The sequence below is a fragment of the Lissotriton helveticus genome, chromosome 2_2 (genome assembly GCF_964261635.1).
Source record: "Lissotriton helveticus chromosome 2_2, aLisHel1.1, whole genome shotgun sequence".
Lineage (NCBI taxonomy): Eukaryota > Metazoa > Chordata > Amphibia > Caudata > Salamandridae > Lissotriton > Lissotriton helveticus.
This window is the reverse complement of record NC_136060.1, coordinates 189,019,914-189,036,423: the sequence shown is the minus strand read 5'-3', so window position 1 is coordinate 189,036,423 and position 16,510 is coordinate 189,019,914. Positions and strand designations below refer to the sequence as shown.

General features: G+C 46.2%; 1 protein-coding gene across 2 annotated transcripts in view; it reads left to right on the top strand.

The window, feature by feature from the left end:
- WDR19 (WD repeat domain 19) overlaps positions 1 to 16,510 on the top strand; it is a 740,406-nt gene that overhangs the window by 75,081 nt on the left and 648,815 nt on the right. For both annotated transcript variants that reach the window (XM_078678329.1, XM_078678328.1), the window contains exon 10: positions 15,513 to 15,583. In XM_078678329.1, coding sequence (XP_078534455.1) covers positions 15,513 to 15,583 — 71 coding nt within the window. The remainder of the gene's footprint in view (positions 1 to 15,512; positions 15,584 to 16,510) is intronic.

Here is a 16,510-nt window from a genome sequence, read left to right as displayed (position 1 = left end):
AATAATTGAAGGTTCAGACATCTATACTTTGTTACTGCTTTACTTTTAATAGTAGCATGCAACAATTTAGCATATGTTATATAATTTATCCTTTGAATTTTAAAGTGTAATTCTTCCAATGGCATCTGCAGAACACAATGACAACAACAAACCAAATTGAGCTCATTCCAGACATTTTCAAGAAGGGGCCACACGCTCATAACACACAACACTGCTTGCTAAGGCAAGCCATTCTTCCACAAAGAGCACAGTCGCTAGTCACTCAAACAAGTACTTCACAAGCATCACCACCGACTTCAATCCACAAACCACATAGATACTCAAACACACAATCAACCCACAAATCAACACTTAGGACAAAAGAGGCAGCCCTCAGACTGTACTCATACCAAACCATTTGTAAATACCATTGTAAATCATATTTACAAGCGAAAATCCTCCCAAAAATAGTACAGAAACCGCACCAAGACAAGTAAACAGCCCAAAGACTGTGCCATGTTCAAAAAGACAGGCTGTAGCCCCAGACCTTTTCCAAAATACACAGAATTACCAATGGAGCTGGCGGACTACTCAAAAGCGCTGCGTATCACCATTTATGAATTTTACTAAGTGCATAGATCAGGATCCTTTTTGGTGTATTTGTTCCACTGCGTACTATACATTATGGAAGAAATACCATATTGAATGTACATAAACCCATTAGGTATCCCCTTTAGGGGAGCCAGCTGAGTACTTTCTAAATCCATATTGGTGCCCCCAAGACAGCAACACATTCTACGAAGTGTGCTAGGAGCAGGCATGTCCAAAATATTACAATGCAATATAATATTATAATCAAAGCTTATTTATTCTGAGAATTATCCAAAAGTAGAGAAAAATCTCCTCATCACCTGCCTTTATTTGCTGCAGCAAACAAACAAACCAGAATCTTGGCCAAGCTAGTCCAAAACAAGAGTGTTGCATTGTTACCTTACTAAACAAAAGATTCCATCTTTCACTGCCAAGCTCTGAATCGACCTAATGCGCACTGTGAGACGAATGCCAAAGGGATCTCAGTCGGGGACCGGTCACCACCTGGAGGGTCAAATCGGGAAAATCGGAAAAGCACTTTGGTCTGCAATGACAAGGGTCTCCATCCTCAGCGAGATTCCAAACGTCCGTCTAGACCACTCTTTTGGGCGACCGCATCTCCGATGAGCCCCACGTGACGGGCGCCAATTTGTGGGAGTGAGCCTTTTCAGGGGCCCACTGGTGCAGGGGTTCGCCCTTCTTTGTCCTTAAGTCCTTAGACAAACAAAATAGAGATTGGCACGGAAGTTGTAATATCAAAGAAAATAGATTTATTAACCTCTCGTGAGGGAGACTACGTCAATACAGTACCCTCAGGCCATTGTATGAGGAGTACAGAAACCATGGGCCTTTAATGGCCAGCTTATAGCTGAGTAAGCATGAAGACTCAAAAAGAGGCGGTGCAAGTATACACAAGAATAGCTATTCACATATATGGACAACTGGAAACTACTTAGTCAATAGAGTGGGAGGAGTAACAAAAACCCTTACATCAGTTGGAATAGCCTGACAGTTACACACTAAGACAGATGCATTCTGGCAGCTACAGGCCTTTCTGAGCATGCGCAAGGCTCTGGCTCAGTGCTGAAAGTGTTAATTATAGTTGATGACGCAAACGAAATACAAGGGCAGGCAACAGTGAAGACGGGAGAAGCACATGGCTAACTAAAATGTCTGCCATAAACAAAACGGCTTCAGCTCATGAAAATAGCGATTTCTGCTAGTTTCCACACTCTGACCTCCTACTCAAGGCATGATATTCTTTGTTTAAACATATTTAAGTTACTGTGAGAACAGCAGTCGTGATTTCAAAGTGATAATGGCATGAATGAAATCAAAACTTCAGTACAATCATAGACTTGGACCTGTTGTCAGCCGGGCATGAATGAAATGAAAGCTTCCACAGTATTATTTACTTAGACCTCCTGTCAGCCGTTGCTATCTTCATCGATCCTTTTCCCAATCCTATTCTTTGACTTGTTTCTGAATAGGTTTTATTTTTCTAGCAGTTGGCCCAATAGAATAAATGGAAGGAATATGGTTATTAAGTTAGCAGCTGGAACAATAGGAAACTGGCACTGGCAAAGCCAGTCAGTCTCGACTCAAAATGTTTAATGGTACCCACTTGTTTCTAAAATATTGTTTCTAAAATATTGATGCACATTTTGATGTATAAATAAGTGAAAGAATTTGGTTTTGCTATGCCGGGTCTTATTGATCCAGATCAGTCTGGCTTCATCCCGGTTAGGCAATGTGGGGACATTACCAAACGCATCTGTCACCTCTTTGACGAGGTGCACCGGTGAACGGAGGAGGCCCTTCTCCTGGTGCTTGACGCGGAGAAGGCATTTGACCTTGTACACTGCCATACCTCTTTGCGACTCTGGAACGCTTTGGTCTGGGGCCGCGATTCCGATGCTGGATTGCCGTTTGGGTCAATGGTGTCCTCTCTGATCACTTCCCAGTAGGGCGGGGAACACGGCAGGGCTGCCCCCTTTCTCCTCTGCTTTTCGCCCTATATATTGAACCATTGGCCCAGCGACTCTGAGAAAACCCTCTTGCACATGTTATCCTTTCGGCTTAGATAAGCACCTTATTAGTCTGTATGCAGACAACCTTATTTTCTCAGCAGCACAACCTCTATCCTCTCTGCCGGCTACTGTAAATGACCTCCATGAATTTAGCCTGTTTTCGGGCTTCAAAATTAACATGCAGAAGTCACTGGTGCTCAATCTCACGGCTGCTCCTCAGACGGTGGAGACTCTCAGAAACCGGTTTGCCTTTGACTGGGTACCAGGCGGCATCATGTATCTTGGGCTGGTCCTCCACAAAATGCTAGTGCAAACTGCAGAGATAAATTACTCTACCTTGCTAAAACAGATTCGCGCAGATATGCACCGGTGGCGCCACTTGCCTCTGACATGGTTCGGGATATTGTCCGCGGTTAAGATGAATGTTCTACTGCATGCTCTTTATCTATTCCAAACCCTGCCACTTGAACCTCCATTGCATGCCCTTCGGCAGATACAGTCCGCAATTGAAGGGTTCGTTCAAGGCGAGACTGCGCCCCGGTTACGGAAAACACAGCTTCAACGACCTAAGAAAGCTGGAGGCCTGGCCCTCCCTGATATTACTCGATATTTCTACGCCTCCCATCTGCGTTATTTGGTGGAGTGAAATCGCCCCATGACCCGAGAAATACTGGGTGTTCCTGGACCAGTCCATAGCGGGCCACCACATTTGCTGGATGCCGCGACCGGCTCGGGCATGGGGCTTATATTCCTCTCCTGTCACGCATCCCACGATGCTCGCCTGGGATAGGGTTTGCCGGAGAGCTAATCTGTCCACCTTCCCCTCCCCCTTGACCCCGCTTTTCCACCGGGTGTGAATAATGGGCAGCTTCACGCTGGATTGAGGGAGGTTGTAAACGCCCTGGCCATCTCTTTGACCTTCGGGGGCTGATCCCTTTCAAGGAACTCCAATTGGACTATAATCTGTCTGTGTCTGATCTTTAGCTGCACTCCCAAATGATACACTGGATATCAGGGCCTGAGACGTGATCCCTTCCATTCTGCCCGATGTTGCAGTTTGAGAAATGGGTCATTAGCAAAAAAGATGATAAATGCATTATATAGGATATCTATGCCTTCCTCACTTCGGTCCTTCCCAAGGTGCGCACAGCTGGACAGAAACTATGGGAGACGGAACTAGTCCATACACTATCTGAAAAGGAGTGGGAGGATGTTTTTTACTGGGCTCACCACACTACTTACTCCTCAAGACACACGGAAACGGCCTTCAAGATCTCGACCTACTGGTACTATACTCCCGATAGGGTCTCCAAATGGCAACCTCAGTGCGATGGCCTCTGTTGGAGGGGATGTGGTAATCCAGGGACTCTCCTCCACCTACTCTGCCACTGCCCCAAGCTAACCCGCTTTTGGGACCAGATACCTGATGACATTGACAGTGCATTCAACACCTTCATACCCCCGCTCCCTGTTACACCCTTCTGGGCCTACCTAATGCAATATCTTTTCCCCTGCACTCGTTTTAGGGGAAGGCGAATGGCGCTTGAATTGAACACTGCACACAGAGTTATACTAGCACGGTGGAAATCAGACGCAACTCCGGAACGCATACACTGGGTACATCAGCTATGGAACCTTTTAGCGATGGAGAAACTCTCCATGGCAGCCGTTGGGAAGGCTGCAGACTATGCCAAAACCTGGCCTCCTTTCTTGGCTATTCTTTTCACAGAATTTCTGGAGCTGACTTGCCCACAATATCCCTGCATCCTCAAATTGATTCCTGACAACACCTCGATTATCCCATAAGTATATATGATATCGACCACCCCTTCAGCTTTCTGACCCAGTGGCTTTGCCGTAGCATACAGGATACCTAGACTTAATATCGCTTCTTCTTTTTTTTCTTCCCTTTTTGAGTGGCTCACTGAGGAAATTGGGTGGGGGGAGGGTGAGGGATTTGTTTTGATTTCTTTACTGTTTTACATTATTTTGGTTCCGTTTTATGTTGGAATTTGACATTCCACACAGAGACTACTGCCTCATGGGTTGCCATATGGCACCTGTGACCTCTTGCCCTACACTTCCCTTGGGCGATTGCCCACAGCATTGTCTACCAGTTACCATCTCTCTTAAGACGCTATTATAGGCGTCGGTGACGTCAGCGGAGTCGCGAGCGATGTCGTGTCTCTATGACGTCCGAATCCACGTCGGCGCGAGGCTTCGAAAAGAATTTCCGAATGTTGCTGACGCAAGGGGATATTCACAAAGTGAGGAATCCACAGGCAGATATTGTATCTACCAGAAAAAGCGTTACCAAAGGTAAGTAACTTGTTCTTTAGGCCTACATCTGGGGTGTTCATATTACAAAACGATCTGGAGTGTTCAAATTAATTTGAGCCCCTTTTACTAAACTAGATGGTGAAGTTAGAGCACTGGAAAGTAAATGTATCTTGATACCTTAAGTGGACATACTTGACGGCTAAATAAATTATTATTAGAATTTCCTTGGTAAGCTGATAGAGGGTTTTGGATATATATAAGATAGACGGACAGTATGGGGAGAGAGAGAGATCAGGTGGAACCCTTATAAGACTAATGATGCTGCAGTGGGCTGAGCAGGAAATAGTGAGCAGTACATATTGACCTTGAATTCCTTGAAGTCTTCATCAAATACTATACTCCTCTCTATTGGTCATTCAGGTACCACAGATGCAAATAGTGTATCTTTCTTAGAATTACAACAGTGTGGCTGGAAAAGCATGAAAAAGAACCCTTAATGTATCTGATAAGGACATTTGTAAATAAAGATTCTATTAAACACACGGTGAGGGGGGGTCAGTACACCCTGGCTTGATGGTCTGATGAGGAAATGCTTTAAACAGTAAAGTGAAATGATTGCCCCACATTTCCTAGCTGAGTTTGAGAAAGAAAGAGAATTGGGGAGCCTGCCTATGACCTTAATTTAAGAAATATCTACTGTGCTTAAAAAGGTAAGAAACCTTCACCAATTTTTCCTGCAGACCAATTTCCCTCAACATTATTGACACAATCATATTGGCAAAATATATGAGGTTCCTATTAGTCTGAGGTTCCTATTAGTCTGGTGCTTCCAAATCAGACTTGATTTATCCCTGCCCCATCACATTCCACAATCTTTGGACACTCTGTGATAATGCATCAAATCAACCCTCCACTACCACCAGCGGCAGTGTTTCCAGATGCTTAAAAAGCATGAGACTCACTGGAATGATATTTTCTGTTTGTGATTCTCCGCGAGGGAGGCCTTGGGAGCGACGTAGACTGGAAATCCTTTATGTACATGGTCCCCACACAGGCCTCTATATCGGTTATCCCCAAACCGGGTAAAGATTCAGAACTTTGCAGCTCCTACCGGCTGATCTCCTTATTGAATATAGACGCCAAACTATTCTCTAGTATACTTGCACACAGACTAAATCCCCATATGCCGGGTCTTATTGATCCAGATCAGTCTGGCTTCATCCCGGTTAGGCAATGTGTGGATATTACCAAACGCATCTGTCACCTCTTTGACGAGGTGCACCGGTGAACGGAGGAGGCCCTTCTCCTGGTGCTTGACGCGGAGAAGGCATTTGACCTTGTACACTGCCATACCTCTTTGTGACTCTGGAACGCTTTGGTCTGGGGCCGCGATTCTGATGCTGGATTGCCGTTTGGGTCAATGGTGTCCTCTCTGATCACTTCCCAGTAGGGCGGGGAACACGGCAGGGCTGCCCCCTTTCTCCCCTGCTTTTCGCCCTATATATTGAACCATTGGCCCAGCGACTCTGAGACAACCCTCTTGCACATGTTATCCTTTCGGCTTAGATAAGCACCTTATAAGTCTGTATGCAGACAACCTTATTTTCTCAGCAGCACAACCTCTATCCTCTCTGCCGGCTACTGTAAATGACCTCCATGAATTTAGCCTGTTTTCGGGCTTCAAAATTAACATGGAGAAGTCACTGGTGCTCAATCTCACGGCTGCTCCTCAGACGGTGGAGACTCTCAGAAACCGGTTTGCCTTTGACTGGGTACCAGGCGGCATCATGTATCTTGGGCTGGTCCTCCACAAAATGCTAGTGCAAACTGCAGAGATAAATTACTCTACCTTGCTAAAACAGATTCGCGCAGATATGCACCGGTGGCGCCACTTGCCTCTGACATGGTTCGGGATATTGTCCGCGGTTAAGATGAATGTTCTACTGCATGCTCTTTATCTATTCCAAACCCTGCCACTTGAACCTCCATTGCATGCCCTTCGGCAGATACAGTCCGCAATTGAAGGGTTCGTTCAAGGCGAGACTGCGCCCCGGTTACGGAAAACACAGCTTCAACGACCTAAGAAAGCTGGAGGCCTGGCCCTCCCTGATATTACTCGATATTTCTACGCCTCCCATCTGCGTTATTTGGTGGAGTGAAATCGCCCCATGACCCGAGAAATACTGGGTGTTCCTGGACCAGTCCATAGCGGGCCACCACATTTGCTGGATGCCGCGACCGGCTCGGGCATGGGGCTTATATTCCTCTCCTGTCACGCATCCCACGATGCTCGCCTGGGATAGGGTTTCCCGGAGAGCTAATCTGTCCAACTTCCCCTCCCCCTTGACCCCGCTTTTCCACCGGGTGTGAATAATGGGCAGCTTCACGCTGGATTGAGGGAGGTTGTAAACGCCCTGGCCATCTCTTTGACCTTCGGGGGCTGATCCCTTTCAAGGAACTCCAATTGGACTATAATCTGTCTGTGTCTGATCTTTAGCTGCACTCCCAAATGATACACTGGATATCAGGGCCTGAGACGTGATCCCTTGCATTCTGCCCTATGTTGCAGTTTGAGAAATGGGTCATTAACAAAAAAGATGATAAACGCATTATATAGGATATCTATGCCTTCCTCACTTTGGTCCTTCCCAAGGTGCGCACAGCTGGACAGAAACTATGGGAGACGGAACTAGTCCATACACTATCTGAAAAGGAGTGGTAGGATGTTTTTTACTAGGCTCACCACACTACTTACTCCTCAAGACACACGGAAACGGCCTTCAAGATCGCGACCTACTGGTACTATACTCCCGATAGGGTCTCCAAATGGCAACCTCAGTGCGATGGCCTCTGTTGGAGGGGATGTGGTAATCCAGGGACTCTCCTCCACCTACTCTGCCACTGCCCCAAGCTAACCCGCTTTTGGGACCCGATACCTGATGACATTGACAGTGCATTCAACATCTTCATACCCCATCTCCCTGTTACACCCTTCTGGGCCTTCCTAATGCAATATCTTTTCCCCTGCACTCGTTTTAGGGGAAGGCGAATGGCGCTTGAATTGAACACTGCACACAGAGTTATACTAGCACGGTGGAAATCAGACGCAACTCCGTAACACATACACTGGGTACATCAGCTATGGAACCTTTTAGCGATGGAGAAACTCTCCATGGCAGCCGTTGGAAAGGCTGCAGACTATGCCAAAACCTGGCCTCCTTTCTTGGCTATTCTTTTCACAGAATTTCTGGAGCTGACTTGCCCACAATATCCCTGCATCCTCAAATTGATTCCTGACAACACCTCGATTATCCCATAAGTATATATGACATCGACCACCCCTTCAGCTTTCTGACCCAGTGGCTTTGCCGTAGCATACAGGATACCTAGACTTAATATCGCTTCTTCTTTTTTTTCTTCCCTTTTTGAGTGGCTCACTGAGGAAATTGGGTGGGGGGAGGGTGAGGGATTTGTTTTGATTTCTTTACTGTTTTACATTATTTTGGTTCCGTTTTATGTTGGAATTTGACATTCCACACAGAGACTACTGCCTCATGGGTTGCCATATGGCACCTGTGACCTCTTGCCCTACACTTCCCTTGGGCGATTGCCCACAGCATTGTCTACCAGTTACCATCTCTCTTAAGACGCTATTATAGGCGTCGGTGACGTCAGCGGAGTCGCGAGCGATGTCGTGTCTCTATGACGTCCGAATCCACGTCGGCGCGAGGCTTCGAAAAGAATTTCCGAATGTTGCTGACGCAAGGGGATATTCACAAAGTGAGGAATCCACAGGCAGATATTGTATCTACCAGAAAAAGCGTTACCAAAGGTAAGTAACTTGTTCTTTAGGCCTACATCTGGGGTGTTCATATTACAAAACGATCTGGAGTGTTCAAATTAATTTGAGCCCCTTTTACTAAACTAGATGGTGAAGTTAGAGCACTGGAAAGTAAATGTATCTTGATACCTTAAGTGGACATACTTGACGGCTAAATAAATTATTATTAGAATTTCCTTGGTAAGCTGATAGAGGGTATTGGATATATATAAGATAGACGGACAGTATGGGGAGAGAGAGAGATCAGGTGGAACCCTTATAAGACTAATGAAGCTGCAGTGGGCTGAGCAGGAAATAGTGAGCAGTACATATTGACCTTGAATTCCTTGAAGTCTTCATCAAATACTATACTCCTCTCTATTGGTCATTCAGGTACCACAGATGCAAATAGTGTATCTTTCTTAGAATTACAACGGTGTGGCTGGAAAAGCATGAAAAAGAACCCTTAATGTATCTGATAAGGACATTTGTAAATAAAGATTCTATTAAACACATGGTGAGGGGGGGGTCAGTACACCCTGGCTTGATGGTCTGATGAGGAAATGCTTTAAACAGTAAAGTGAAATGATTGCCCCACATTTCCTAGCTGAGTTTGAGAAAGAAAGAGAATTGGGGAGCCTGCCTATGACCTTAATTTAAGAAATATCTACTGTGCTTAAAAAGGTAAGAAACCTTCACCAATTTTTCCTGCAGACCAATTTCCCTCAACATTATTGACACAATCATATTGGCAAAATATATGAGGTTCCTATTAGTCTGAGGTTCCTATTAGTCTGGTGCTTCCAAATCAGACTTGATTTATCCCTGCCCCATCACATTCCACAATCTTTGGACACTCTGTGATAATGCATCAAATCAACCCTCCACTACCACCAGCGGCAGTGTTTCCAGATGCTTAAAAAGCATGAGACTCACTGGAATGATATTTTCTGTTTGTGATTCTCCGCGAGGGAGGCCTTGGGAGCGACGTAGACTGGAAATCCTTTATGTACATGGTCCCCACACAGGCCTCTATATCGGTTATCCCCAAACCGGGTAAAGATTCAGAACTTTGCAGCTCCTACCGGCTGATCTCCTTATTGAATATAGACGCCAAACTATTCTCTAGTGTACTTGCACACAGACTAAATCCCCATATGCCGGGTCTTATTGATCCAGATCAGTCTGGCTTCATCCCGGTTAGGCAATGTGTGGATATTACCAAACGCATCTGTCACCTCTTTGACGAGGTGCACCGGTGAACGGAGGAGGCCCTTCTCCTGGTGCTTGACGCGGAGAAGGCATTTGACCTTGTACACTGCCATACCTCTTTGTGACTCTGGAACGCTTTGGTCTGGGGCCGCGATTCCGATGCTGGATTGCCGTTTGGGTCAATGGTGTCCTCTCTGATCACTTCCCAGTAGGGCGGGGAACACGGCAGGGCTGCCCCCTTTCTCCCCTGCTTTTCGCCCTATATATTGAACCATTGGCCCAGCGACTCTGAGACAACCCTCTTGCACATGTTATCCTTTCGGCTTAGATAAGCACCTTATAAGTCTGTATGCAGACAACCTTATTTTCTCAGCAGCACAACCTCTATCCTCTCTGCCAGCTACTGTAAATGACCTCCATGAATTTAGCCTGTTTTCGGGCTTCAAAATTAACATGGAGAAGTCACTGGTGCTCAATCTCACGGCTGCTCCTCAGACGGTGGAGACTCTCAGAAACCGGTTTGCCTTTGACTGGGTACCAGGCGGCATCATGTATCTTGGGCTGGTCCTCCACAAAATGCTAGTGCAAACTGCAGAGATAAATTACTCTACCTTGCTAAAACAGATTCGCGCAGATATGCACCGGTGGCGCCACTTGCCTCTGACATGGTTCGGGATATTGTCCGCGGTTAAGATGAATGTTCTACTGCATGCTCTTTATCTATTCCAAACCCTGCCACTTGAACCTCCATTGCATGCCCTTCGGCAGATACAGTCCGCAATTGAAGGGTTCGTTCAAGGCGAGACTGCGCCCCGGTTACGGAAAACACAGCTTCAACGACCTAAGAAAGCTGGAGGCCTGGCCCTCCCTGATATTACTCGATATTTCTACGCCTCCCATCTGCGTTATTTGGTGGAGTGAAATCGCCCCATGACCCGAGAAATACTGGGTGTTCCTGGACCAGTCCATAGCGGGCCACCACATTTGCTGGATGCCGCGACCGGCTCGGGCATGGGGCTTATATTCCTCTCCTGTCACGCATCCCACGATGCTCGCCTGGGATAGGGTTTCCCGGAGAGCTAATCTGTCCAACTTCCCCTCCCCCTTGACCCCGCTTTTCCACCGGGTGTGAATAATGGGCAGCTTCACGCTGGATTGAGGGAGGTTGTAAACGCCCTGGCCATCTCTTTGACCTTCGGGGGCTGATCCCTTTCAAGGAACTCCAATTGGACTATAATCTGTCTGTGTCTGATCTTTAGCTGCACTCCCAAATGATACACTGGATATCAGGGCCTGAGACGTGATCCCTTGCATTCTGCCCTATGTTGCAGTTTGAGAAATGGGTCATTAACAAAAAAGATGATAAACGCATTATATAGGATATCTATGCCTTCCTCACTTTGGTCCTTCCCAAGGTGCGCACAGCTGGACAGAAACTATGGGAGACGGAACTAGTCCATACACTATCTGAAAAGGAGTGGTAGGATGTTTTTTACTAGGCTCACCACACTACTTACTCCTCAAGACACACGGAAACGGCCTTCAAGATCGCGACCTACTGGTACTATACTCCCGATAGGGTCTCCAAATGGCAACCTCAGTGCGATGGCCTCTGTTGGAGGGGATGTGGTAATCCAGGGACTCTCCTCCACCTACTCTGCCACTGCCCCAAGCTAACCCGCTTTTGGGACCCGATACCTGATGACATTGACAGTGCATTCAACATCTTCATACCCCATCTCCCTGTTACACCCTTCTGGGCCTTCCTAATGCAATATCTTTTCCCCTGCACTCGTTTTAGGGGAAGGCGAATGGCGCTTGAATTGAACACTGCACACAGAGTTATACTAGCACGGTGGAAATCAGACGCAACTCCGTAACACATACACTGGGTACATCAGCTATGGAACCTTTTAGCGATGGAGAAACTCTCCATGGCAGCCGTTGGAAAGGCTGCAGACTATGCCAAAACCTGGCCTCCTTTCTTGGCTATTCTTTTCACAGAATTTCTGGAGCTGACTTGCCCACAATATCCCTGCATCCTCAAATTGATTCCTGACAACACCTCGATTATCCCATAAGTATATATGACATCGACCACCCCTTCAGCTTTCTGACCCAGTGGCTTTGCCGTAGCATACAGGATACCTAGACTTAATATCGCTTCTTCTTTTTTTTCTTCCCTTTTTGAGTGGCTCACTGAGGAAATTGGGTGGGGGGAGGGTGAGGGATTTGTTTTGATTTCTTTACTGTTTTACATTATTTTGGTTCCGTTTTATGTTGGAATTTGACATTCCACACAGAGACTACTGCCTCATGGGTTGCCATATGGCACCTGTGACCTCTTGCCCTACACTTCCCTTGGGCGATTGCCCACAGCATTGTCTTCCAGTTACCATCTCTCTTAAGACGCGGCCGGCCCTGTTGGGTTGTAGGCGGCTTGCTGTGTGTAATACTTGAAAGTCCCAACCTCCGCCTCGACTTCCTTGCACAGCTGAAAATTACTCTGCCTGTCCGCTGGGTTGTAGGCGACTTGATTTGTTCACTGCTTTTATTCTGTCAAGAAAACGGATTTAATACTAAAAACTAAAAGTGATGTCTTGGTTATAGAAAGCTGCACCTATTTGAACTACTAGATGCTAGTGTTTTTACTCTGACAGTGCACTGAAGCCTGCTAATCAGGCTCCAGTGCCAGTGGTCTTTCCCCAAAATCTGGCATGTTCAATTGTAACCCAATTGGCAAAAACCTTAGCACCCTTGTAAGTCCCTTGCAAATGGTACCCTGGATAGCTAGGACATGGGTACTAAAGAAGGTCCCTTAGGGCTGCAGCATGCCAGCCTAAGGGACCCATACAAAACTTACAGGCAGGTTGCCAAGGCAGAATGAGTTAAAGGGTGCAAGCCCTCAGAAAACTCAACATTGCACACTGCCTGTGTGCGCTGTCCATACTCTGCAAGCACTATATGTAAGTCACCACCACAGCAGGCCTTAAGATCCCTAAGGCAGAGTGCATTATATTACATGTGAGGACATATCTGCATGAGCAGAGAGGCCCCATAATGTCTTATTCTATTACTAGATATTGCAAATAAACAGGGAAGCCATCTTATGTATATGTAACAAAACCGCACTGATGCCAGTATCGGACCGGTCCTGACATGCACGCAGAGGGCACCTTGGAGGTGCCCCCTGAAAATCTACTAGTCCTCTAGTGTGCTGGCTGACTGGTATCCTCCAGCCTGCCACCAAAGACGAGTATCTGACCCCCTGGAGATGGGAGCCAGTGCTCTGTGAGATCAGAAACAATGCCTGCTCCGGAGGAAGGTGTTCAAACCTCCTCCAGTAGGTTGGCTAGTAAATCTGCATACCAAGGCTAGAAGCTTCAAGGCCTCTGCTGCCTTTCATATGCGACCCTGGTTTCCCCCAGACCTGGGAGAACCCATCCCCTGCCCCGAGGCCTGTTTGGCACTAGGACAGGTGGGATGTCATGTAGGTAGGCGTGTTGCACCACCAGGTTAGCTACAACTCTAAGTTGGGGTGCCTGACATGTTTCACAAAAGAAGGGTTCCGCCGTCTTGTTATTGGTGGAACTAGGAACTGTGGGACAGGGTTATGCCCACTGTGTACACGAGGTGTCCATATAGGGTGTGGATAAGTAGCCCATTGGCTACTACCCTACTCTTCCCTTAACTCCCCTAAATTGAGTATTTAGGTGGCCCACTGCCACCAGGAAAACAGATCAAGTCAAGATTCGACTTCATAGTACCAAAGAGGACAGAAGAAGAGCCGTGATCGCAAGAATAGAGGACTGACAACGAACTCGGGGCAAAATCCTATCTAACTGCTGAAATCTCGACAGTTGCAAAGACCCGACTTGTCCAGAAGCTGTGCAGCCACTCCAAGGCTGCTAGGATTGCCCAGCACTTCGACAACCAGTTAGCATCTCCCTTAAAGTGGAGGAGCCACTTGTTTGCAGGCACCAAACACATCTGCCTGGTACACCGTACTGTCGACTCCCAGGTCAACCGAAGGAGAAGCACCCCAGAAAGAGGTCTTCGTACTCTAGGAGGTCGGATCCATCTCCCTGCCAAGTTTGGAGATGCCAGAATCTCTAGGAGCCGCCCAGCACCAATACCCTGGGTGCCAGAGCACTTGCAGCAGCCAAGGCTTGTTGCATGTCCAGTCCAGGCACCCCAGACTCTGACCCAGACCTACTGACAAGGGACTTCAGAGGGCTTCATTGAGAGTGGCCCTGGTGCTCTGTTTGCTCCCCTTCACCAAGTCGTCCTCAAGAAGTGAGAGCCGCTAACAAGAGCGACCCACCGGACAAAACACCTCTGCACCGGAGCCCCACAGCCCAAGTTCAAGCTGACCAACAGTGCCCCCTTGCTTCACAGACCCTCAAGAGCCAAGCCCCCTGTGGGTTCTGCCTGACAAGTCCCCCAGTCCCCACTTGCAGCCTTTTTCTTAAAGGTACCTTTCTCTATTGAGTCTAGCAGTAGCGTTCAAGGTCACCCTTGCGATCGGCACCTCTGCACCCGGACACAGGAGCGCCGGCAACCCGAAAATGCTGGTGGTTCTAAAGACCTTGACCCCTACTTACCTTACGTCCAGAAGAACAGTCCTGCAGTGAATGTTTCTCCTATAGAATAATATTACGACATTTGAGACTCATGCATCAAATCTGGCAGTTGTATTTTCTGTAATCGCCAACTACCCTCTGATGAGCCTAAACTGCTCGCCAGCGCTACCACAAAGAGAGTGTTGGGATTACTAATTTAAGCCTCGTGAGCCAATAAGGGTCTCCTGGATTCTCTGCATAATGTTCCCCTACATTGGTGCACTGCTTAGATAGCCAGCTTCCTTTATCAGGTGGATGTGCAACACAGAACATCTTCCTTTTAGGTGTGTTCCCTCCCTTTTGATTAGATTACTTCAAGGATGGCATAGAGTACATTAGAGCCTATTTTGACACATATATTGCCATAGTAACTTTAGAACTGTAGTCAATGAATTGCAATTATCTCTCTCTCTTGTGGATATATTTTTCATATTAGCATGTCCCTCCCAAATACCTTCTTAAATGTCCCTAACTCCTCCCATTTAGTAGTTATTATTCCCCATTTTGCCACTCCTCTCCCTGGGCCCTTCCACATGAACTACTAACTTCTATACCTATGTCTGCGGAGATCACCACCACAGTGACCGAGATCTCTGCACAGAAAAAATAGGAGAGGCATACTTAGAAATCTCCGGCCAGAGGTTTGTGAATTGCATTTTGTTGTATGAGAAGTAATACCGAAATTGTAGTAATTTAGCTGTAGTAATACAGTTTGTGAATCGCGTCTATAATGTGAAAGACTGCCTTCACAGATTGCATGTAATGTGCCAAGATTAGCCATTTGTTCCTTGTCTCTAAGAAACTCCTTTTTATTCTCAAACTAATAGATGAATACAAATTAGATTGTGGTTCTTTGAATGTGAGTGGCACTAATGTAACCAGCCATAGGGAGGCTCTAAGGCCTGGAGGTCAGTCAAGAATAACAGAAACTGTAAAGTGCAAACTGCAGCACATTTATGCTTTGTGTTTTTGTTTTAGCATCAAGATCCACGATCTTTCAGAACTTAAAGAAATGTATGCCATTATAAACCTGGACGATGAAACAAAAGGTAAATAAACCCTCCTTTAACATTTTCTGATCAAAGAAAATCACACGTTTCTTATTATCATAGGCAATTAACCTAAAAAGTGGATGGTGATTTCCCTATAAAAGTACTCGTTTTTTGGTATATTCTGTGACTGTACTGTGGTTTTCTTTCTCATTAGACAGTTTCCTCATGAGATCTGATTGTAAAAATGTCCAGATACAAAAAACGTGATCTTTGTGAAAGTCAACATGTGTCAGTAGTTTGGGATATTGACAACTGGTCACTCAACACTGTTGTATAGCTCCTATATATCCTTATATCGTGTTAAGTTAGCATAGGTACATTTAAGATTTAAACGCCATTTTTCCTTTCTTGCAACTTCTGCACACGACCCTTAATTGTTGACTTAGCTTTCAACCTAGTGGTTTGCCGTGGTGTATGTGAGAATAATATGTTATTGCTCTGATATCAGTTTTGTTTAATAAACCATGTCTGCACGGAGAGTGCTGAAGTTTCAGGAGCAACACGATAAGTAATTGTTATGAGGTCTGATCTCCACGCCTTCATAGTCATAACACAAGTGCAGCCTTTGCCAACTTGGGCTTGAGGCGGGATTGATATTGCTTTGCACGAGAATTTGTTAACACACTTGATGCGGTGCACATGCAGAGAGAGCTGGTGTATGCTGATGTGATTCCTTCATGCTAGGACACTAAGGTATGGGCCCGCCCTAAAACAACCCAAAGAGACCTTCTTAGCTAATAATATAATATATGTGTTAGGGAGGGTGAGATATAAGTGTTGTTAACTCTTATTCATTACAGCATGTTAACATGCTGTCACCATTCGCTTTTTATGTCTTAGTAACTATGCTGATAATTTTGCTACTGATAATAAGTATACTTGTATTATCTAAGATACTGCGCCTGAGAAGACGGCATTAGTAAA